The sequence below is a fragment of the Vicugna pacos genome, chromosome 25 (genome assembly GCF_048564905.1).
Source record: "Vicugna pacos chromosome 25, VicPac4, whole genome shotgun sequence".
Classification (NCBI taxonomy): Eukaryota; Metazoa; Chordata; class Mammalia; order Artiodactyla; family Camelidae; genus Vicugna; species Vicugna pacos.
The window spans coordinates 23,610,840-23,636,658 of record NC_133011.1 but is presented as its reverse complement, the minus strand read 5'-3'; the positions used below and the strand labels follow the sequence as shown (position 1 = coordinate 23,636,658).

The window sequence follows — 25,819 nt, the reverse complement described above, 5'->3', positions numbered from 1 at the left end:
TAAAATAAAACTTTTTTCCTTAAGATACGTATCGCTGCCAGCAACATCTCTTTCAATTAAATTAAAATGTAAAAGTATTTTTTTTTCCCCTCTCCTCTGAAAATGGAATGGGCACAGAAACAACATCACCCACTAACCTTGGGAGGGAGCATGGGCTTGCTTTGCTATTTGTAATTTTTTTCCACAGATAATCTATTAATCTGAGGATCTCATTAACTCTAGGAGGAAATAGAGATTCAGAGGCTCTAAGGGACATAATAAATTTGTCTAACTAATAAGTGCCACAAGCAGAACTTGAGTTCAGATCTTAGAAATTAAAGTCAGTAATGACAGCTGTGGAGATTCAGAAATTAGATGAGACTAATGCCTCAGATAACGGAAGAAGTTGTTTTTATCTTAAAATACCTGGCAGAGAAGACTTCTAAATATCTCTCAGAGTGATGCCTAAGTTTCATTAACATGATCTTTTTGAATAATCAAAACCAGTATATGCATAGACTTGGTGTTGCTACTATTCTCCATAATTTGTCTAGCACCTGACCCCCTATAAAAAAAATGCATGTATTTTGCAAGCTCTAGCTAAAACTGTGGAATGTTGCCAGGACCACACTAGCTAAAACCAAGCCAAATGAACTTTTTCTAAGCATGAGAAACTTCAGTAGTTTTGATAATCTTGTAGGCGGGAATAATTATACCAATGTTTCCATTCTGGTGTATTTCCTATCAGTTCTCCAAGGGCTGATGAAGGTACCCCAGGAGGTCTTTATTCGGGGGAGTGCCGAGTACTTCAGCCATCTCTTTTGATGCTTAGTGCACTGTGATAACACCGTTATCCCATCTGTGATCTCAGCTGTTGTCTTTCCCATTTTACACGTGAGAAAACTGAGGCATAGAGTGTGTAAGTGACTTGCCTGATATCACACAATAGTTGAGGTTCAGAGATGGAATTCAAGGTCCAAAACCTGTCCTTAGGCTGAGCTTGAGCACCTCCATGCTCTGTGACTGGATTCAGAATTTTTACTGTTATAGTTTGCCAGATTGTTTTGACATATTAAGTAAACGATATGCACGCTATGCATTTGAAAAACTGACAACTTAAATAATGTAATCACCCTCCAAAATGAGGGTGATGTCACAGATTTTATTATTTTTATTTTTCCCCCTGTGGGCTGGGATAAATGTCACTATCTTTTATCTCCTATACATTTGTTTATTTAGTCATGCATTGATGCACATTCAGATGAACATTTATTTCATTCCATCTGTGTGCCAGGCACTCATTCATGCTCAAGTTCCAGACTTCCTGAGTAGGATACTTTTGTTGCTGTTTTAAAATACTGATAACATTTTCATTAGGTTCATGATCTCTATCTTCTTCATAAAAACTTAATTTTATAAATATAGTAATTAAGGCTCAGGAAGGTCAAGCAACCTGCCTTCAGCCAGTTGGATGGGAAATGGAAGGAATCTGAATTCTAAACTTCCAATTTTCTACCTTGGTGCTTTTTTTTTTTTTTTTTTACTGCATCACTGGAAGTTTCAGTAATCCAAGTACCACCTCACACAGTAATCTGGGAAGAGCAGTGAATGGGCACATTATTTATAATTAATGCTCTTATTTCTATTTCAATTTTCACAACTGATTAATTAAGCTTTTAGACTTTGTTACAGATTGTTAACATCCATAAGTAAATGAGAATGTGTTTTGAATTTCTCAGCTCTTACCCCTCCAACTTGGAAACAGGTTTCAGGCAATATCTCTGAAAGACACATGTGTTTCACTGAAGCACTTAGCTTTGGGGAAAGGATGGAGGCAAGGATTTATTCAGTTTTTACAAGCAATTAGTGTTATTTTGCTCTATTTTTATCCTTAGCTTAAGTATTTATTGATGCTTTCGCCTTGCTTGTTGGTGGCGAGACTCAGAATATTATAGACGTGTGAAAAATGAATTTGCTTAACTGAATAAGGAGCACTGTAAGAGTGATGGGCAGATCACAGCCACCTGAGCAACACAGGCAGCAAGAACATGACTTTGGCCCTCTTGTTCCCATTCTTTAAACAGGTCAGTAAACCCAGGACAGAACCACCAGATATGCTTCTGTGGTGGCAGAGAATTCCTTCGTATCACTGACTTGAATATGGACTGATTTATCAGCCTTTTTATCTTCCAAAAATATATCTTTCATATGAGTCTTAGATCATAGTCATTTTATTTAATTTTGCATTGTCTTAAAAGGTAGCAGCTTTCTTTAAGTAAAATAAGTTACCAAGCCAAACAAGATGAAATTGTTTTTCCCTAAGGAAAAATAGTCATCCAGACATTTCATCAGACAATAAATGTATATATACTGTTTCTTGCAGCCCCAAGCTAATAATTTATATGCTTCTCTTAGACAGAAAAATCTCTTTATTCGCCAACCTCTGAAGAAATCATATCACTTTAAGGCTGCCATAAAGTGAATTCAAGAGGTAACTGTGGGTTCATAATTAAACTAAAACTTTAGAGGCCAAACAAACTTAATTTTTTTCTTGACATTCAGGAATATATTAAAAAGAAAATCAACTATTCTCTGCTTACTGTAGAAATTCTTAGAAATTGTAAGTGGCAAGAGATTTGAAATCTACTGCTTCCCTTTTAGTAATCTCATTAAAAATAAAATAACTAAGACTCGTGACATGCTAGGGAAAACTCACTTTTACAAGTGTTTAATGTATATGAACTAGATTCTCACAGAAAGCCGAGTAGGCAGGCACTATTATTATCAGGCAACAGGTAGAAGTGGCTTGCCCAAGGTTTCATGGTTAGTAATCAACATCTGAACCATAAAAACAGGCAATCAGCTTCAGAGTCTCAACTTCAGCCTTGAAAGTCAGTCTGCCTCTCCTTGCAAAACCTAATTCCACCACCCCAACAGTGTATTCCCGAAAAAATGAGGGAAATGGAATTTTTCGCTAATTGAATTTTCCAGTCATTGATGGAGACAGACAGACACGCTAGAAATGACAGCATGGTTCTTTTCCAGGTGCAATAAATGCTGATCTGACTTCTTGTTTCTTCTTCAGAGACAATTATACAGCTCCTACTACAATTGGTGTTAAAAGAAAATTCCTTTGATTCATCAGGAATTTATGAGTACTGACTCTGTGTCATGTTCTTGCCTGAACATGGGAGACAGTACAATGAGTAAGACTTGGTCTTTAAACTTGAGAATTCCTCTTTGTTAGAAAACCAATTTTAAAAAAAGGAAACAAACTTTAAAAATTCTATGATTCTCTTCTTGTGCCTTGGTAGAGAAGGATGTTAAAAAATCGTCTCTATTTTTGATGATTTTGCATCAAGGCTTAGGAGTTACCATGTGGAATGATGACTCATTCTATAGTTGATGGGTTTATGGATAGTGATGGATTCAATTTGTTCAAACTCTAGAATATACCTAGATTTTCACCATATTATTCTAACATCTATGAGATAAGCTTGTTTTCCTGGCATTTCTTTTCTTTTTAAATAAAAGAAGGCAATTCAGACTTTCTACTTCTTTGCATTATTGCTGAGAGCTGTGTTTCTATTAATTGGATGTTCACTGTAATTAGCATGACACGTTTGACAGTGGACTCTCAAAGCCATTTGTTTTATCCTATTAATTTTTGTTTTTCTTTATACTAGGCAATCACATTCCTATAGAAAAATGTAAAAAACTGGAGAGCTTCAGTACAGAAATAAAACAATACCTCTTGGGGGGTTTATGCTTAAAAGAGTAAACATATCCTGTTTTGCACATTTTTTCAGAGAAGAAAATTTTCACCATTCCAGCTGATGGGGAGAGTATTGGAAAATCTACATCTACATATTACATATATGTTAGTTCTCTAAGGAGACAAAAGTGGATATTCTAGTAGTAAGAGCCTACAAGTGAAAGTCCAAATTGCATTTTGATCTTTAGTCTCCTTACCTTTCTGCTTCCTGATCCCTATAATTCAATTGGAGTGTCCTTGGTGGTGCATCAAATAAAAGAAAGCCTCTCCTGACTTGATCCAGAAGGCTAAAGGCTGGATTTGACACAGCATATGTTGTAACATACTATTGGTTACTGAGTACACACAGAGGCTTGAGACAGCTGGCCATGGCCACGCTTCTGGCTTGGAGTCGCGCCCTGAACTTCCACAGTTGAAATGAGTCCATGCTTTTCTGGCTGCCTGATCCACTCCCCATGTGGCAAGAGAGCCAAAGTGGTAAACCAGTTTCACCAAGGCTCAGATGTACCCAAAATATTTACCTTCGACACTGATCCACATACTCTTTTATTTGCAAGTGGCTGGACTTTTGTGATAATGATGTACCATCTTTTTTGAGATAGTACCTTTTAACATCTGCTAGTATACACTCCCCCTACCCCACAAAAAATACATTTTTGAATAGAGTCCAAGGTAGGAGAACTTGATTACTTAGGAGACTGAAATCAGCATTTAGAGGTTTCCCAAGGGAATGCTCTTCCCAAGGCCTCATCACATTTTTAACTGAATTCTTGATGTATAAGTTCTTGCTGGTTACTTCACACAGAAGCTAAAGGTGAGGTAGAAAATTCTATGGTTCAATGTGTGTTGAAGCCACTGACTAGCCTATAAGGCCACAGGAAGAAAACCAGGAACAAATTTAAATAAAAAGAAACTGATTCCTAAATAAGCAAGAACATGCTGAAATCCATTTTTCATTTGTGTGGTTTGTAAGGTAAACAAAGCAAACACCACATAAAAACCATGAAAGTCTAATTTAAACATTACAATTGTTTGAAAATCAAGACTTTTTTTTTCACAGTGGGAAGAATTCTGACATCTCCAGCTTCAGCTCAGAGATTGAATGTGTTGGGTGAATCGTTTTAACTTTCTGTTGTTTCTTTAAGAGGCACTATTAAAAGGATGGGCTGGCCACTACAAAATGTGGGCAAAGCAACCGCTGAAATAAGATGCTGCCCATATTTATCTGAATGATAAATTCATGTCAAGAATTTCAATTTACGATACATCTGTGGACCTAACGATGCTCACCATTAATCATCCTCTTTCTGAGAGAGCCCATTATAATCTGTACAGAGCCACCAATGAAGCCAAAGCAGGATAAAATAGAAGGAGGTTGCTAGGATGAAGGCTGCGGATTCTAAACAGAGATGAGTGACACATGTTGGTAGGATAAATCTACAAATAGCCTGGGGCCAGACATCAGACATTATTTGAAATGACAAACTTCACATTAACTAAAAGAAAAAAAAAAGATCATAGATGGAGACAGACAGTGGTACTAAAAGTTATACAACTGCATGATTCATTTCCAGAAGAAATCAATGTTGAGATGACTTTTTTCCTCCTTCAGAACCAATAATGAGCCTCCTATAATTAGGTAAACTTTCTCTGTCCTATCAAAACAAACCGTTAAGCCACAGAGAGACCACTGACACATCTACCCCTCAACCAAAGCTATAGCAGTTTAATCTAAGTACAATGCAAAGATGCATGAGTCAATCTACCGTAAATTTTCAGCAAATAGTATGTGTCATTGGAAATAACTTCTGCTTTTCCGAAGACCGTAGATTTATTCTGTAGGAGTTTTAGAAACAAGCAACAATAATTTTAGCAAAAGCAATTCCCTGCGTTCACTAAACCATAACTGTCTGAAACTAGTTATTTCTAGAATTACACAGAACCAAAATAGCAAACATGTAAACAGAGAGCTATGGGTTAGAATTCATCAAATGAAGGGGGGGAAAAAGTTTTGAATTTTAAGGTATAAAATATCACAGCTGTTAACTATTTATAGTTGCCCAATTTTATGCGCAATTCAAGCACTAATTAAAAATATTCTCCATAAATAGAAAACCAATTTGCTGTGTGTGCAGAGTGAATAATACAATCAACTTTCCTCAGCTATCAGTTTTCTCTTTCATACAGTCGGTCAAAAAGTAATTGACCTTTAGACTTCTCATTAAAACTCAGCAATGGAGCCTGGAAAAGATGAAGCTGGGTCTATTCATGCCATCAGATAAGGTTATAGCATATCTAATCCTACCGTTCCAGCTTTCCCCATTGTCATCATGAGCTGCCGGGCTGTGGTCTGAACCGATTGGGGAAAAAAGTGGAGTTGAGTTGATTGGCCATGGCACATTTTATCCATTCCACATGTACGGACAGAGCCTTAGTTTGCCACCAAGCAAATACAATAAAAACATGAGACAATGCAAGTGCCATCTGTCTAGTCAGGGCCCTGGGATGGAAAGATGGACTCTCATTGTTCCAACCTTATGCTGTTGGGCTGTATTAACGCCTAAGGCAAATTCCAGGGGGAGAACTTTGTGGTGCTCATTTCTCCCACCATCTGAAAATTCTGAGAAAATGCCTGTAGCATCAAGAACTTGGGACAAACTGGTGAAGGTGGAGGAGAGGGTAGGGGGTGGAGGGGAAATACATTTTCCTGGGAAGGGATAAAATTATGGAAATTAATTAACAAGTCCATGCCAGTCTAAAACTGGAGCTGGAAAGAAACAGAGATAGTCTCATTCAATCCTTTTATTTTAGAGATAAGAGAAATGATAAGACCCAGAGATTGAGAGCAACAAGCCTCAAGTCATACTTTGCTGAGACACGAATCTGGGTTTCAGCTCCCAGCTGTGTTTTTTCAGTCACAGCACAGCCTTACTACTCTTTCATGTACTTTCATTTTTGTTAAAAGCAAACAAAAATAAAAACAGAACCAAATTTCTCATTGAAGACATCTTGCAGAGCCATGCGTATGTGCCTGGGTCTTTGGCAACACCTAGCTCTACCGCGGCCACTGTGTGTGATCTTGCTCTCTTTCAAGTGCGTACTGCCCCCCACCCCCTTTTTATTAACCACAAGCTCTTGTGACAGCTTTTGTGTATTTCCTTATGGGAGGCCAAGGTTTAGAATACTTTCAGATTCTTTGCATGTAAAATGTGCCTCTTTACATTCAGCAAGAAACTTGTGCTTTCATTCAGGTGACCATATAAATTATCTTCCAAACCACACATTTGTGAGAGCAAACGGGGTGCTATTGGTTATTTCAGCAGGACAACAGGTGCAAACTGAACTACTCTTGGCAAACTAGGACATGTGATCTACCAAACTTAAGCGTTTCCAGTATCCATAATAGTAAAAATTTCCCTGTACAGGTATTTGTTCTTTTTTGTAGATATTTTAAAAGGTTTTTGTGTTTATTTTATTTTATTTTATTTTATTTTATTTATTTTGAAAGGCAGCATTATATAGTGAAAAGGTAAAGAGAAATAGAAAGAAGAAGATCTGGTGGTCCAAGTCCTACTTCTAACTGTGAGACCTTCAGCAAATCAACATTCTCTCTTAGAGTCAGTGCATCTATTAAAAGACAGAGTTGGACTAAGTCACTGTTAACTTTTCTTCTAGTCCTAATGGTCTAGGATTTCTATGCCCTCCAAATCTCCATTTAACACGTGTGTATACACATACATACATGTGTGTATATATATGCGTATATATACACATATATATACAGACACACATACATACGCATATATAAAAATAGAGGTCAATTATGAAAAGAATATGAAATTTCAATAAACATTAAATAAGAAAACAACCAGAATTTGAGTCTGGAATATACTGTTGGTAATGTTATCTTTGAAAAGAAAGCAAAATTGTTTATCTATATTGAAAGTCACACCCAGACACATAATGTCACAGCAACTTGGTAGTTCAGTGACAGACAGGAAATGTTTTTTCATGTGTGTTTTTGGCAAAACTCTACAGCTCAGGATCCTGGTGTGTTTTTTTCTGTTATAACAGAGTCTTTTATGTGGCAAAGTCACATTAGACGCTGTCTGGTTGCTCTTGGTTACGAAGACTTTTCCTATTTGACTCACCTTCAATTTTTAGGCAAATTCTCTGGCTTCCTGCTATTGTTTCTGAGTGTCTGCAAGTCCTTGCAATTTTTTATGTGTCTTCTGAAAGGAAAGACTGGCTGATAAAAGAGTGTTACATGGCCCATGTAACTTTAGAGACGTGAATTATTAAAAACATAAAAATAGTGGATAAAAAACAGAAATGGCATTTATCATAAATTCTAGATCCTTATATAGTTTAATAAATTCCCCCTTTTAAATTATAAGTGATAAGCCTTATCTACCTTCTGCATATGCCAAAGGCATAGTTTGGGGCTGTGTTTTGTTTTTCCATATTGCTTGTGTGAATTCTAACATTTCAAAACTTCCTCAAGTCATCTTGCTGAGCCAGGGAGATGGATACAAATACAGGTGGTTTCTCTCTTCTGTTGTAACTCTTTGTTGTAAATTTTAGGTGCAAGATTGCTTCTTTATTTGATTACTGTGATATGTTCCTGCCCAAGCTGCAGTATAAGGAATAGTTTAAAAAAAAAAAAAAGAGCTTATTGTGCTGTGAACTTGATAATGTGCTAAGCATTTTCTACATAACAATTGCAACCATTCCTTGAAATAATCATTACACATATGAATAAAATGAGGTTCAGAAAGATCAATTATTCAATCAAGTGTGCACAGGCGGTAAATGGCAAAGCCAGGATTCAAACCCAAGTATGCCTGAAGTCCAAACCCTGTGTCCTTAACAACTGTCGTGTTATCTCGGCGTATATCGTGGGGTAACAACTTTCTTGTTTACATTTGCACAAAGTCTTATGTTTTGAACTCTTACTGGCACATCCATTTAACATATTTGATCCTCATCGTGTTCTGCGATGTTAGATGAAAGACTGATGCTCAGAGAGGATGACCCAGGGTCATAAAGACAGCAAGTCATAGTGCCAGCAATTGAACATGTGTCTTTGAGCTGCTGCCCTAGTGTAAATTCCATAAAACCAAACTTATTTCCTAGAAAAATTTCTCAAGAAGTTTAACAATAAGTCATAATGGAAAAAATATGAAAAAGAATATGTATACATGCATAACTAAATCACTTTGCTGTACACCAGAAACTAACACAATATTGTTAATCAACTATACTTCAATAAAAAATAAATAATTTGGCTTTTGACTTAAAAAAGTGGCATCAAACCTTAAAGAAACAAAAATTCAAAAGCATAATAAATCAATCATAAATAAGGAACAAATGCTGTATTAATCACAAATGTTGGAGGTAACACTGAACAAAACTTGATTTCCCCCTCTTGCCTGTTTCACATCCCAACCAATGTCTGGCCAGTCTGAATTTGTGACAACACCAATAATGATGGTAGTCAATATAACCCAAACCTCTATGATTCCCTGTCTTGTCAAGGATCATCTTATACTGACTAGTCTGCTTCTCCTACCAAATTCTGATGTGACGTACACACAATATTTCTTATAGGTCTTCCCACAGAGCGGGTGCTCACACAAAGTTTGTTGAATAAAAGCAGAAGGTGTTTTGGCTAACATATGTAATAATAACATTTACTGAGTCTTTAATCGTTGATATATGCCAACCACTCTTGTAAGCACTTTAGGTATATCAAAACATGTAATCCTAACAACTGTCTTATTTCACTTCAGTCTCACAGGTACAGAAAATGCAGTACAAAGAGTTCAAGTCATTTGCTGGAGTCATATTATAGTAGAGGCAAGGTAAGAATTTGAACTCAATGCAGTTTAGAAAAACCAAGATTTCAAACTCATCAGCACTTAGCAATTCTGTTAGGTGGTATTCTTTTAGTCTTGTATCTGTTTCATAAAAATACTGAATATGTATTCCAGTAGTGTTTTGTTACTGAATTGATGTACCGGATGAAATACCATTAGAAAAAAGACCTTCTAAAAGAATTAAATGGTACTCCATCTTTTTGAGACCAGATCAGAAAAAAAGAAATGCTGCTTCGGCATATACTCTGCTGAGTATCTGACAAGAGCCCACAACAGGCAGTGGAAGATGATAGCGTGGGGCCTGGAGCAAGGCAAGCAGGCCTGAGACCCAGCTCCATCCCTGTTTGGGGCCAAGGTCCTAGAAGTCTCCTCTTAGACAAGAATCTCTGTGCCCCTTTGGCATGCTGCCAAACTCAATGTGGAGTTTCATCTGGATTGTGTCCAGGCACACAAACTACAGTCCCATATATTTGGGGCTTAATCTGCATTAGTTACTCTCCATCAGCTCTTGTTTCCCCTCCCCCTAACCTGGGGACTGTCCTTTTTAAACTTGCCCTATGACTTTCAGATTTGAACTTGACAAATCAGTGAGCAGCACCAGCTGGAGATCAGAAGGTGAGGAGAGAGAGAAATCGAGGTGTTCCCTTCACACTACCCCTTGCGGGGCCATAGTTTGACAGTGACTCTTTCTTCTATCAAGAGTCACTGTCAAACTATGACAAGTTTGACAAACAAGGAGCCACAACTCCTGTTGAATGACCCTCCTGTGTCCAGGTAAAACTCTTACTCTTGTGGCATCCCAATCGCCCAGCTCCCCCTCTGTGTCCTCCCATTCTGTTGATAGCCCTTGGTGCTCCTCCATCTCTTACTGGTTCCTTTAATCCTGCCCACACCTCTCTTTTTGTAAATTCCTTTCATTGAATTTTCTTTGCTCAAAGCCCTGAATGTACATTTTCTTGCTAAGGACCAATAGATCCCATATCTGTATGGGTATTCCCAATGTGGATTTCAACAAGGTGGAGAGCCACAGCATACCTGTTTCACTACGAGCTTCCATGTGACTGTCCCTTCTCTCCCTATGTGTCACTGGACCAGGAGGAATGGCCTTTCATTCTTCCCTTTGAGATAAATACATCCCTTCCATCATACCTTGAATTTCACTTCTCATGGCTTGGAATAAAGACCAATTTTCAGCCTCCCATCTTGATGTGCCAACAAAATATCAAGGAATTGGGAACATCTTTTTCTCTCTCTCAAGAATGTGTGATTTTAAGACTATAGCCATGCTAATTCCCCCAAAACAAAAATAAAGTAATAGCTAATTTAAGAGCCAAGCCTAACTAAGGATGCCACTTTTGTGGTTGGTATCTGCTTTCTTCCTTCTGGTATTTTATGCCTCATGATTTGAAGTTGTTGGAGACAAATATAATTTACCGAGAAGAAAGGAGTAGAATCTATCTATTAATAATGTAATATTATCTGTACTGCGTGTTAGAAGATAGGAGATTCCTTAGAGGTCCACCAACCCCACCTCTCATTTTACAGATATAAAGGTTAGTAAGATAGTAACATTCTTATGATAGGCAGAATGATGACCCTCAAGGATGCTCATGCCCTAATCTTTTAGAACCTGTGACTAAGTTATGTTATATGGCAAAGGGGAATGAGGGTGGCAGATGGAATTTAGGTTTAAATAACTAACTTTAAATAAAGACATTATCCTGGATTATCTGGATAGACAAAATGTAATCACAAGGGTCATTAAAAGTAGAAGTGAGAGGAAGAAGAGAGAGGTGGGGAGATGGAAGTGTGGGAGAACTTGGCCCAATGTTGCTGGATGTAAAGATGCAGGAGAGGGCCACAAGCCAAAGCTTCTAGAAGCTGGAAAAACCAAAATCTCCCTCAGAGCCTCCAAGATGAAACAGCTCTACTAACACCTTGACATTAGCCTGGTGAGACCCATTTTAGGGCTTCTGACCTCCAAAATTGTGAGATAATAAATTTATATCATCTTAAACTATTGAATTTATGACAATTTGTTACAGCAGCAAAAGGAAACTAATACCATTCTAACCCCCAAAATCCTTATGTCTCTGGCTTAGAGTTTTAATCAGTAATTATTTATTGAGCATTTTCAACAGATCATGCACTCGGCCAGACACTGGATATATAACAAGAAATAAGATAGACATGGGTCCTCCCCTCTTAGGTCTTACAGTCTGAAGGAAGAGTCAGAAAGTTAAACCAGCATTAACAGTGACTCAGGAGAAGCACTGTTCAGTGGAAGGGCAGTGTGCTTGGAAGACCTAGCAGGGCAAGTGACAGGAGGGGTCAGGAAAGGCTTCTGAAGAAGCGACTTCAGTTGAAAACTGCAGGGTGAGCAGAAGTGAGCTGACCATGGGAACGTGAGTGGAATTGGGAGTTGGGGCATGATAGATCTAAACGGAAGGAAGAGCATGTTCCAGAATAAAACAGCAGGTCTTGGTGACCCAAAAGAAAGTTCTGCATGACTGGAGCAAAGGCTTAAGGGAGAGCATGGTGAGAGATGGGGCTGTCGATGTGAGCAGGGGCAAAGGGTCAGCGTTACACATGCCATTTGTGACTCTGGACTCTTTAGTTACAGAATTTGGGGGATACAATTCAATACTATTAGTAAGATGGTTCCTATAGTACATATTTAATCATTTATATTGTAATTTTATGTATAATACTAATTAAATGGTCGCACAAAATTACAAAGAACTCAAAGAAAGCTAATGTGGCTGGAGGTGAGGAAGAGAGCGAGAGAGCAGCATTGGAGGGACTGGTGAGACAGCAGTGCCACTCAAGGTAGGGTCTGATAAGGCTGGGGACAATCCAGGAGTGTTTATTAAGTTGTGTGGACAGGTTAGCTGAAGAATAAACTATTGATGATTGATGCAAAGATTCACAAAGAGAGATCACGAGATTCACAAATGAATGAGAGTAAAGGTATAAATAACGTTACCATTTACGGACACCAACATCCATGGATCAAATACACTCCTAAAACAAGTCTCAATGCCGACTCATGTGGAAAAGGGGGGAGTGAATGTACATAAACTCCTATGGTATTTTGTTCAGTTGTTTACTTGATTAAGTTTCTACATCTCTTGGAAAGGAAATTTTAATGCAAGAATGTTGACTCCCATTATGCCAGGCCCTCTCTCTAAAATTACAAGAAGCTCCTTAAATCAACCCCCTTTTAGGTCCACTGCCCCATCCTCTGACATTAATCAGAGCACAGTTTTTGATATCCTTAATGGGAAGGAAGGTGACAGAGGAAGGGAAACGAATATTTTATCATATCAGTGAATTTGCTGTGTATGTAATCCTATTACATTCTCTCGGCAACCTCAGAGAAGTCTGAGTAACATTCCAGGTTATCAAGCTAGAAATAGCAAAACTGTGATGTTGGTCTCAGATCAAAGCCCAACTTTATTCTATCTTACCATGCTGAGCAGCAGAAAACAGTGAGAAGCGACTTTCTTGCTGCCTCTTCAAAGTCTACGAATGTGTCCAGAAGAGCCTAGAAAAGGGAAAAAGAATGCTGAACTTCTGAATAAATTCAGCTTCTATTTTTTGAGCCACTATTACCTATCAAGTTTCATGTCTGTAGATTTAATGATGAAAAAGACAGGGTCCAAACCCTCAGGCAGCTAGACAATTTTATAAGACAGTCATTCTAGAAAAAATGCAATTCAATGTGATCACTGCTTTTGGGGAATGGGTGTCAATCAGGTCCAGAGAAGACTTCCGAAGAATAATAATCTACACACACACGAGCAACAGAAGAGCAGTTGTCACTAAGGAAGTTCATACTATGTGTAGATGCTTGAGAAGATCAATTTAGGGTTCAGAAAACCTTGGGGACTGAGGATCTAATGTACAGCATAGTAACTATGGTAACCATGGGACGTGATGAATTAAGTGTTAATTAAATGTACCAAATCATCACACTACACTCTTTTAAGTATATACAATTTCATTTGTCAATTTAACCTCAGTAAAGTTGAAGGGAAAAAAAAACACTTTGGAGATAGCAGGCATGTGAATCTCCCATCACCTCGAATTCCACTTATACATCTGTAAATATTGCCATTAACTATGGTCTCTGCATGAGTAGAATCCCTTACTCCTGGGACTCACCATGTACGTGAGCCCCCTGGAAGAACCAAGCTAAGTATGACTTCAGCTCTATGGCCTCTTATGAAAGCACTAGAGCCCAGCCATTCTCCAGAAGAAAATTTCCTGTCACCAGCACTGAATAATTCATTAATAATGAATTAATGAAATAATGAATTGGCTGAAATAACATTCTAAAATGTCAAGTTCAGAAATAAGAAACATTTGTGCTCGCTTTGGCACCACATATACTAAAATTGGAACAATACAGAGAAGATTAGCATGGCCCCCGCGCAAGGATGACACGCAAATTTGTGAAGCGTTCCATATTTTTAATGAATATATATATGTTCATGTATAATTGAAAAATTGTGCTTTACACTGGAATTTGACACAACATTGTAAAATGATTATAAATCAATAAAAAATGTTAAAAAAAAGAAATAAGAAACATTTTAAAGGCATTTATTTATTCAACAACTAAGTATTAAGCACTTCATCTGTGTAAGGCACTGTTCTGGGTTCTGGGTCCTGCTGCAAGTGTGATGAATAAGTTAGACACAGTCCCCCGCTTCAGACAACTCACAAAGTAAAATAATTAGACAGTGGACAAGATAATACTTTACCAAAAAGGATACAGATTTCACTCCTAATATGTCTAAAGGCTGTATGGGTCCTATCTGGTTTGGGACGGGTCATTCTTGAAATCAGTAATGCTAGAAATCACCTTTGTGCTGAGGTGATATGAGTTTTTTGTCCCTTTAGATTTACTCTTCACCCATTTCAACCCTCCTGTTTGTCTTGTGAAGTTGACCAACATGGACCCCATGGAAATGAATGAGTTTTGGCTTCTGCTTGGCTAAGCCAACTGGAGGGCCCCCACGACCACACTGTAGGGGAGAGGACCCGCGTGGGGCCTGGGCCCTCAATGCGAGGCTACCGCTTCTCTCAAAGTGAACTGATTTTAGTGACTCTCTTTGAGGTCCAATATCTGCTCTCTTCTCTGTCAGTTATGACTCAGGAGTGGTAGCAACTCAGCCACTCTTTATCATCTGAAAGTTATTGCGTGATTCCTTGGGTTTCCCCTCTACCCGCTTGCATCATTGTAAATAGTCCCTTTGTAAATGACTCATCCTTAAATTATCCCAATTTGAGCATTTTCTGATCCTTGTTGGGACCTTGACTAATACTTTGCTACACCCATTTCTACCCTTTACTTATTCTTCTAACATTGATTGACACTATACCCTCAACCATGTGACGAGGAGGACACACAGATAGACGCTATATAATATCTGCCTAAAATAAGCACCCTTACATACTCTTAGTGGGAACTTAATAAAATGTCAAAATTTTGAATGCTCTTACCCTTTGACCCAGAAACACCATGCAAAGAATTTACCGTGTTTATTGTAGCATTATTTGTAATAACAAAGTACAGAAATCACTGGGTAGATACATTATAGGCAACATCCAAACAACAGAATGATGTGCAGATGTTAAGAAGAACACAATAGCTCTGTATGTAATAATATTTGAAAAGTTTCCAAGACGCATTAAGTGAGAAATTGAAATACTCAATAGTATTTTATATACCTTTTTGGGCAAAATATACAACATGGTGAGTCTACTATATGAGCGGGCCTACACGTAAAATTTGTTTTTTTTTTTTTTTTGGACATATAGAGAAAGAAATTTTGAGAGGGATACAAAGAGAGGCTAGGGAAGAGAGATTGTTACTTCACATTCTTCTAATTTTCAGTGTCTGTTTTATTTTTTAAAAAATGGGCTTGAATTAATTTTTTAAATAGGATAAAAATAGAAATAGTGATGTAATTTCAACCCCCTACTTTGCTTAGCCTAATAGAGGAGTTCCGAAATCAAAGTAATTCAGAGGAACTAGAATAACTCCCTAAAACAAATTTACAAGAAACCTCAGTACATTAAACAATATCACTTGTGAAACCTGAAATGGGAGCATTTTACTTCACTTACTTCACATGAAAATCTATTGAAACCGACTTCAAAGGCTGAACCACATGTCCTTGACAGCCATCAGGGGCCTGTTAACATAACCTCTGCCTGTTTCCTCTCTTATTATTTTTGCAACACAATTATAACTGAAAGTCTCCAAACCTTGTAATTGTCAACTAACTTTTGGAAAATGCGAATGGTTGACCAAGGATTTAATGGGAAGGCCCCTCCTACCCTCTCTGAACTTTGTGGTGGTCTTCGGGTACAGAATGACCTAGCTCCAGCAGTTCTCAAAGACGAGCCAAAGAAGAAAATGATTGTCTTTTCGGAAAGGGTTTCTCTGTGGACAGCAAAAGATCTCAGAGAAGGAATCTGTATAATATTATTTCCTTTTCCCAGAATTTATTGGCATCTATCCAAGATTTTTCACTGAAAATTTACTTTCTCCTATATATAGATAGTTTTGATATTTGAGCCCAGCTGGGTCAGCCATTTTTGTGCAAAGTATATTAATATTCTGTCCATGCTTCAGGCACTCTTATTAATCCAGCACAGTTTCATATCTCTTCTTTCTGTTTCTGCTTCTCACAAATAATCACCACCAACCATAGACAGCAGATATTCCCGAAAGTACAAAATAATAGCTAATGCACATATGAAGCCATTCTGGGCTTAAATTTCCTTCTAGAAGAATTCAGATCATAAGCATTGTAAATTCTCATAAAACTCCCATGCACACAAGCATATTGCATTAGTTATTTTCCATTCTGTTTGTTTATTTTTAAGCAAACAGATGACACAGCATCTATTGTGATTATTACTCATGTGTCTGTGTGGATGGTCTTGCCCAGCAATGTTATGCTGTTAATATTACTTAGCATTACTTCTGTTAGCTCAAAACACTATTCTTTGCTATTTTTGAACAGTGTGATTAGTTACTGTCTATTGAACTTCAGGCGGTTGCTGGACTACGCACATTACATGTATTGTTGCATTTCAACTTCATGATAGCCTGTGAAATAAAGATTTCAATTTCTATTTTACAGATGAGAAGGGGAGGTTCAGGAACATTATCTGGGGTCACACAACTAATAAATGGTGGAGCCAGTGTTTGTCTTCAATGTACATGTCTTTCAAGTCCCAAGAGGAGGACGAACATCACAGAGCTTTAAATGATCAAAGTGGCCACTATTTTATCTCTAAATAAAATGAATAACCAAAAAGCCCCAATAACTTTCCTGCAGCCAAAATGAACCAGCGTAAAAAACCGAAGTTAGAAACAGCTGATATTTTCAACCCCCCATACTTTTCTGTCCCCAACTGAAGCTTGAAAAGACCCTTCTGTGGGTTTTCCTGGAAATATTCATATTCTCCAAATCTCTAGTTAGAAGGGCTTTTATTCTACCATATTTGGGCAGCATAACTACAAAGTGAAAGAGAGATGACAAAACTCAAGAGAACGCATCACAAAAAGTCCCTTTCCTAATTATTTTAAAACACAGACAATGGCCAAGAAGACCTTTGTTTTTGAAAGAACAAGGTTTTCCTTTTCCAGAGAAACTGTTCTCACTTCCTTTCCTAGAAAGAAAAGGGCAACAATCCAAAGAATTTCTTAGGCAAAGTACGAAGTCATAGCCACGAGAATCTTGGAGAGGGCCTTTAATAAATGTATGAATTAAACCAACGGCCACACGGATTGGGCAACGGTATGCCTTCCTGTCGGCGATGTGCCCGTCCTCTTAGCAGAGTGTATGGCTCAGTCACCATATTCCTTTGAGCTCAGAGTCATTATAAGAATGAACAATCCATCATCCAGTCAAAACCATAGAATGCCAAAGCTTCAAAGGGCTACAGAGGTCTTTAATTTCAGCTTCCCCAATTTCTCCCTGCCCTAGCACCCACCCCTCAACTCACATTTCACAGGTGAAGTGTGACATGACTCTTGCCTTGCCAATAAATAGCTAAATTAGTCCTCTAAACCAAATATCCAAATTTCCAACTCTCTGTTCATTCCACGACACGGGACGACTTCACTACGAATTGTTAACAGTGGGTGATCAAATGTCTCTAAATCTCAAATTGCCAAATCTGTAGAATGAGAAGCATAATGGTACTTGCCTTATAGGTTTGCTGTGAGGCTTAACAGACAAAACAATGACTGTGAAGAGGTGATACACAGTGAGCGCCAAGTTGGTATGTTACTATTATTATCATCATCATTATTAATGGAATGCTTTTTGAATCAAAATTTTATTCTCTAAGATTTTATCTTTGCTCAATTTGTAAGCTGAATTGTTAAAGTATAACATGACAGGTATATAATACATAATTCTTCCTCCTATTTTCCCTTCCTCTGGGTTAACTTCCACGTGATGAGGAGAAAGAATTCTGGATAACCAGGAGAAGGGCAGTAAGACACAGGGGAATGGGAAGGCACTATTAGATGGTCTTGCCCTTCATCCAATTTACCATCTCCTTCACCTGCATGCCCCACGCCAGGCATCAGTATCACTGTTCACGGAGTGATTGGCTTTTGTGAGAACTATTGTGATCTTCATTACTACTTTTCTACCTTTTCATCCAACACTCCAAGCTGATCAGTGACTTAGTCCTATACGTTCCATCACTGTAACCTGTGCATAATCTGTCCCTTCTCTCCATTTTCACCATGACATAAATGTTGACCCTCATCATTTATCACTTTAATTTAGGCAAGAATCTCCTACTGCTTCCCCCACCCCACTTGCCACACTGCAGCCAGAGGTATCTTTCTAAAACGAAAAATGAAATTGTGTTTTTGTTTTGTCGAAAATCACTCAGGGGCCCCAACCATCCACAGAAAAAAGCTTGCACTCCTCCCCAGGACATACAAGACAAAAAGCCTTCCTCAGCCTCAGCGCCCACTAATATCCACCTCAACTTGTATGTCGAGAACATACCGAAATACTTGCAGTTTCTCAGACACGCCAAGATTCCTAGCCTTAACTCTCCCTAACGAAAATGCTCTTCCCATGACCCTATCTTGTCTGATGATTAACTTCTATATGTCCTTCAGGGCTCAGCTCAGGTTACACCTCCCTGAAGGCAGCTTCCTTTGTATCTAACATCACCCTATTCTCACTTCCCGGGTCTCATAACTGTGAATTTCATATGCCTCTATTATTGTACTGTTTTGGAATTTCTTACTTGTCTCTTTCCTCCACTAATTGGAACTTTCCTGGCTAGAGAGTAAGTGTTTTCTCCTTATTGGTACCCTCATGTCTACCCTAATACCTGGCAGACAGTGCATACTCAAATGATTTGTTTTAAAGAATGAGGCTCTTGCAGACTCTTGTGACTAATAATCACTTATTGCCACGTGATGTTTCATTTGGCTTACACGTTCCACAGATGGAATTTCGGAGGAAGCTCCTTGGGCCCTCGGTTGCAGAGTGGGTTCTCATAACCATAAAACAGGGTGTGCACAACCACAACTCCAGAGACCTTTAATCTGGTCTGGAATATGATGCAACATTGGCACCACCCTCTGTCTGTCCTTCCAAAGAATACACTGGACCTTTAAATATGGTTTCCAGCTGGGGTGATTAGAGCCCAACATGATGTGATGCTTTCTCACAACTTCCATTCCTCCATCCCAGAGTCATCAGTGGAATTTTGAGATCTTCATATACAACACAGGATGAATAATTACAAACACTTATTCACATAATAACTCAGAATTGTGAGGGACAGGGCAGTCATATGAAATATGGCTAGTTCCACAGGCATGTCTTTATATGTTCAGAAATGAATGGCAATTTATTGATGGATAGGACTGCATTTTCTCAAAAATTTTCAATACAACAATATAGTAATAAGTATTGTTTCTGTGCCAAGACTTATCCTAAGCTTATTGCACATATTGACTCATTTGATTCTCCCAACAAACCTGGTGAGGTGACTACAATGATTCCCTCCACTTAGTGATGGAAATGGAGGCACAGAGAATTTGTCTTTGTTCACCTTTTAATTGCTTGAAACTAGTATGGTTAACATTCAAATAATTTTTGAATGAATGAAAGAATGAATAAATACCACACTGCCATTAGCTAGCCATTGTGATTTTCATTCCTGCCGGCAGGGGAAAATAACATTTATCTACTTGAGATGACATGACCACCTATGAGTTAACCTTTGAAACGTCTTGTACTTTCTCAAAAAGAAGTTTATGAAGCTTTCTCATTTTAAAATAGAGATAACTCCTTACGTTTCTGTGTCACACACTCAACATTTCACTTTTTCCGAAAGTCTGTCCTTTATACTACTGTGCAATTTCAATATGATATATGATACGTATCAACCCTTTCCTTGGCCACGTATCCTGCAATTGTTCATTTAATACACCAGACACTCTTCTCGATGTCAAGAAAACTAAGACGTGTAAGACGAGGCTCCTTCTCTTGAGGAGCTTGTACTAAATGGAGACATCCAGGTAAACATAATAATACTCTTATCTAATGAATAATGAGTACATGTTTTGTGCATATTGTACACCTTTCGTCATTTAATTTTGACAGGGAACTTCCAAGGTGAGAAAATCAAGGGTGCGATTGGTCCAAGGTCACTCCACTAATAAATAAGGGCTGAGTTAGAATCTAAACCTAAGACTGTCCAATCTCAAGGCTCAGTATACCACATTATGATACGATATGTTACGTACTTTAGTCCAGGCTATATCGAGGAGGCAGGATAACAGAGAGAAAAGAGAAAGTAATGTTTCCATGGACAGAGAAAGGAAGGTCTTGTGTATTTCTGTGCTCATGTATATGAGCTGGAGGAAGCTTCACAGAAGAGAAGATATTCCAGCTGTGGAGAGAAGTTAAACTCACAAAACAACTGGTTACGGTCCTAGCGTAATGCAAGAGATTGCTAAGATGAGTTAAAAGTACTTAGCACAACACTGTAAATCAACTATACTTCAGTTTAAAAGAAGAGTAATTAGCTGTTGCTGGAAAACTAGTTCCATGTAAGGGAGAGGCAAGAGATGACATGGCTGTCCTTCTAAGAAACTCAGACTTTGTCTTAATGGGATTTTAAGCAGGAAAAATGAGAGTTAGATTTGATGTATAAAAGATCATTAGCTATCTATAAAGGATTATTTGGGAGGGAGAAAGATTGGAAGCAAAGACATTGTCTAGGCAACAGCAAATAAGGATCAGAACCAAAGAAGCAACATTCCTGGGGGCTAGAGAAGAGGTCACTAGTAAAAAAAAAAATTAAAAGAATCAATAGAATTTATGGATTGAATGTGTGCATGCTTATAATTTGGCAATCTATTCAATTTAGCCCTGTCACACAAGCTTTATTTCTGTAGCTGTCTTGAGTGGCTGTGGAATTAACACAGTAACTGATCTAACCAGGCACTTACTACGTGCCGGGTATCATTTTAAGCCAACACAAGAAACCCATCTGTTATGTACTATCATTGTTCCCATTTTATAGCCGCAGAAAGTGCGGTACAGAAAATTTAAGTAATTTCTCCAAGGATATAGTGCTATGGTAATACAAACTGGGAAGCTCTGCCCAGACTGCCTTTAGGACCAGGACATACTCCCCTAACGGCTGATAGTGCTGCTACCTGACAGCCCTCAGCTCTCAGCCCCATTAAGAGAAGAGAGCAATGTGGCCCAACGTCAGGATACCCTTTCTCGGGGCAGCCTGCGACTAACGATTGGCGGATGCAGGGTTACCAAGCCTCTCCCCAGCTTCACATAATGAGGACAGCCCAACCCAGCTTCAGACATCCCCAGGAGTTTGGCTTTGATGAGCGTGCACGCGGCTCTGCTTCCCTTTTTGCCTGCTCCTGCCTCCTTCCCTACCTCCCACAGTGTTGATCTCAAGAGCACTCCTTTGCAAACATCCTCCAAACTTATCTTCATCTCAGTGTGCTCTCTGAGGACTCCCTTCTGAACAGTCACCAAATGACAGGGCTAGCGTTTGAACTCCGGTAGATTGGATGTAATACCCACGGTTTTAAGCACTTGTCCACAAAGACCCCCAGGCGATGCCCAGTATCACAAAAATGGCTCATAAATGAACACATCATGACTTCTATTTCTTGTATGAGTTCATGATGCAGAACAGTCATTTAATAAAATTGTATTGAAATGAAAAGAATTGAGAAGATTTTGAACCAGGTATGGTCAAAATCAAGGGAAGAGGACGTCTCGAGAAATAGGAACTAGTCAGCCCCATCAAGTATTGAAGGAAGATTAGATGGGGTAAGGACAACGAGGACCCAGTGGCTTTGGCACCAGGAAGGTTGAGCAATCTGAGTGACTTCCGTTTATGTGACATATCGCAGACATAAACTATACGACTGGGTTACAGGAAGAATGGGAGGTGAGAACGTAAGGGTGGGAGCGGTTGCAAACTGGCTGTCAAGGAGCTTGGCTTTCAAGGGAGCCAGGTTGGAGTCTTGGTGTTTCCTAACATTGCCCATCTGTCAAGGGTGAGTTGGGTCCATGTCTACTGCATACGCACAAGGAGCCCGGAGTAACACGGTTTATAATAAATCGCAAGCAAACATCTGCGCTTCTGTGAACACTCATTTGCATCACATCTCCTTTCTCAAGGACTGGAGGTTCCCCAAAGCGAATTCTCAAATCCCACACTGTGATGTGGTCAAGCCGCGTGCTTAGTCACTTTGTGCCTGGTGTCCACACTGTCGATTTTTTGGAAGCCAAAGTTTCCCCTCACATCTTGCCCTGCCATTACCCTCCGAAGAACACCAGGAACTGTTTCAGGTAAGAAGTTCCTGACCTAAGGCCACAGGGGTGGGTGGCCCAGCAGAATTAACCACAGAAAGTGTTTCCCACGAACCCGCAGAGCACAGAACCCGTGTTTGAAATGCTGGTGTTTGTGCTTGTTTATTCTCAGCAGCGTGCAGTCCCAAGCATTATGTAACAGGGGCAACAGCAGCTAAAACTTTACAAAATAATCTCTGTGGTAAATTTGAAAGCAAATGTTGAAGGCCGGAACAGTTCAGATTTTCCACTCAGTGGACTGAACTGCCAGATACTTCAGTATCACTTTCTCTCCATTTAGCTTTGGAAAGCAAAGATCAAGTGTGTGACCTTGCGGTCAGTTTCAGCATTCTGGAAGGAAGAGACTCTGTAGCTTTGATCTGGAGACGGAGCTCTGAAAAATGGTACTATGTAGACATGAACGTGAGTTACTGCAATTGTATGAACAGCTTATAGAAACTGGGATCTTTTTGTTAATTATGATGATCCGTGTAAATTCCCAGCTCACTGCAACTCACTCTATCTGGGTTGAGAGATTACGCGTCTACGGTCTTGCCCAGATCTCTCACGGCTTAAAGAAGAGGAGTGCGAGAACTCTTAATTGATACATTATAAATCCTTCCTCAGTTTCCCTTTTGAACCATTTTAGCAGGTGTAACTTTTATTTTACAAAAATTGGAAGCAAGAAATTTCCTATTTTTCTCTTTCAGTAAATCAGACGACCTGTTTTGACCCTCCATCTTTCAGAAAAAAAGCTAGAAAGTGTAACCAGGCTCCAGTACGACACCTCCTCCTCAGTGTGACACAGGAAGGGCGGAGGTCTCCTGCCATCTAGAACATTCAGTGAAGGACACTCTGCCCACTACTCTTAAAAGTAGGTGGTGCCACATCATTAGAGATGTGTCCGTGTGCACATCTGTGTATGTGTGTGTGTGTCCGTGTGGCCATTCCCATTTGAGGTCACACACATAATCTAGGCCCTATTAGGGGTCCCACTATTAAGGAAAACTAGTAAAATGTCATCGGCCCCAATCTCCAGGAAGCCCTAAAAATAATTTTTAAAATGTTTTTTTCCTAGTTTGTTCCATTTCCACCTTTCCCAATTCTCGAAGCCTTTCTTAGAAGGTCCCAAAGAACATTCTAGGAATAAGTGAGAAATAACTGCTAGGAACCCATCAATGTGGTCTTTTGTCAAAAGCTAACACTACCACCCCCTGCCCAACCAGAAGCATGGAAACACGAAGTTTAAAACACTTTCTTGAAGAAAGAAAAATACCACGTGCTATCACTCATGTGTGGAATCTAAAAAAAAAAAAACAGGAAGACACTAATGAAATCATCTACAAAACAGAAATGGACTTGCAGACATAGTAAACAATATTATGGTTACCGGGGGAAGCAGGGTGGGAAGGGATAAATTTGGGAGTTCGAGATTTGTAAATATTAACTACTGTATCTAAAAATAGACTTAAAAAAATCTTCTATATAGCACAGGGAACTATATTCAATATCTTGTAGTAAGCTTTAGTGAAAAAGAATATGAAAATGAATATATGTATGTGTACGTACGCCTGGGACATTATGCTGTACACCAGAAATTGACACATTGTAACCAACTATACTTTAATTTAAAAAAACCAAAACACTTGAAATGGAAGCCTGAAAAACTTCACAGTATTTTCTCACAACAAGGCTACTTTAATATCTATGTTATGCTATATATTTTTCACCTCCCAGTTCTTATCACATTAGCATGTGAACACGTTTCTGACAATGAGACTTCCCAGAAGGACTATGCGTCCATGTGAGGTTTTGACCTGCAGTGTCTAGCTCTGGACAAAAGCAACTGGATTTCAGGACTGTCATAGCTTCTTCTGAAACAAAAGCAGCAACCAAAATCCTTCTTCTGCCTATTAAAAAGCTGCTCCTCTGACTTCAAATGAGTGTATATAATTGCAGCTTTCACCAAATGTATTGACATAAAATAAATTGACTGAAAGATGGAACAGGATGCTGCTTTTGCTGCAGGATTTAATGATTGAGATATACATTCTAACAGAAACAACATCATTGTTCTGTTTCACTAAATGCTATCCACTCTTTCAACAGAATTAATATTTAAATCCAGGATATCTTCCAATTTTCAGAGACATCACAAAGGGAGAACTTAGCTGAATAGTTAATGTGTTTAGAAACTGGGGTTTAAAACCAGTCTCTGGAACATGTATAACTCGGTTTTAGTTCTATTCGTTAAATTCTATTATACCATTCCTCCGTCTATAACTTACTTGCTTTCCTCTCCCATTTAAAAAGTGCTCTATGCCAGGCTCTCTGCTTCTCTCTGAAGTTTCCCTTGAAAACACCAGCTTCAAAACTAGCTGGTCAGGAAGACCATCCATTTATTCATTCTACAAATGGGATACATAAAGGAAACAAAGAGACGCAAATCCTTGCATTCTTGGAATTTATACTGGGGGAAATGGATGGCAGACAGCCAATAAAAAATAAACATAATAAGTAAGTTAAATACGTGGCAGACTACACGGCAATAAGTACTACAGAAAAAGTACAGCAGGATCAGCAGTGCTGGGAAGCAGGAAGTGGGTGGGCAGCTTGTGGTTGTAAACAGGGCACTCGGGTGGGCTTTGCTGAGACAGCAGTATGTAGGCAAAGGCTGGAAGCAGGTGCAAGTACAACCAGGTGGGCGTCTGGGGGAAGAGCATGGATGGCTGCAGCTGCCTCCGGTACAACTCGAAACAGGTGGCCAGTGCAAAGGTCCTCAAGCAGGAGGAGGCTGTATAATGGGAGGAAAATCAAGGAATCCAGAGAGAGCAAGGGAAGGCTAATAGGGAGCAATGTCAGAAGAGGTGGAAGTGGGGTAAGGAGGGTCTCCTGGCATTTTCAGGATTTTGGCATTTACTCTGAGGGAGACCTAAGCCATTGGGGGGTTTTTAACAGAAGAATGTCACAACCCTTCTTATGTTTTAAGATTACTCTGATTGCTGAGTTGAGAATAGATCGGGGAGGACTAGTTTAGAGGCTACTGTAACAATCCAGGCAATGGGTGACTGTAGTTTATACGAGGGTAGAAGAAGAGGAGGTGGTAAGAAGTTCTCACTTGATCACTTTCTATAGGTCTACTTTGACTGAAGAGCCAACAGGATTTCCTGAGAGACTGCATGTGGGGTATGAAAAAAACGGCTGTTCTTTCCCAATGTCATTATACCGCATGCATGATGAGTTCTGCATTTTCCCCGCCTTGAGCAGTTTCTTCCACTGGGTGC

General features: G+C 39.0%; 1 protein-coding gene and 1 non-coding gene across 4 annotated transcripts in view; one reads left to right on the top strand and one right to left on the bottom strand.

Moving 5' to 3' along the window:
- The window catches only part of COLEC10 (collectin subfamily member 10), a 407,385-nt gene that overhangs the window by 52,754 nt on the left and 328,812 nt on the right, over nt 1–25,819 (bottom strand). For all 3 annotated transcript variants that reach the window (XM_072949642.1, XM_072949643.1, XM_072949644.1), the window contains one exon: nt 13,104–13,180. In XM_072949642.1, the coding sequence (XP_072805743.1) occupies nt 13,104–13,106 (3 nt within the window). In that variant the 5' untranslated portion in view covers nt 13,107–13,180. The remainder of the gene's footprint in view (nt 1–13,103; nt 13,181–25,819) is intronic.
- LOC116285628 (U6 spliceosomal RNA) lies at nt 14,004–14,110 on the top strand. The gene has a single exon (XR_004195320.1). It is a non-coding gene; the product is annotated as a U6 spliceosomal RNA (small nuclear RNA).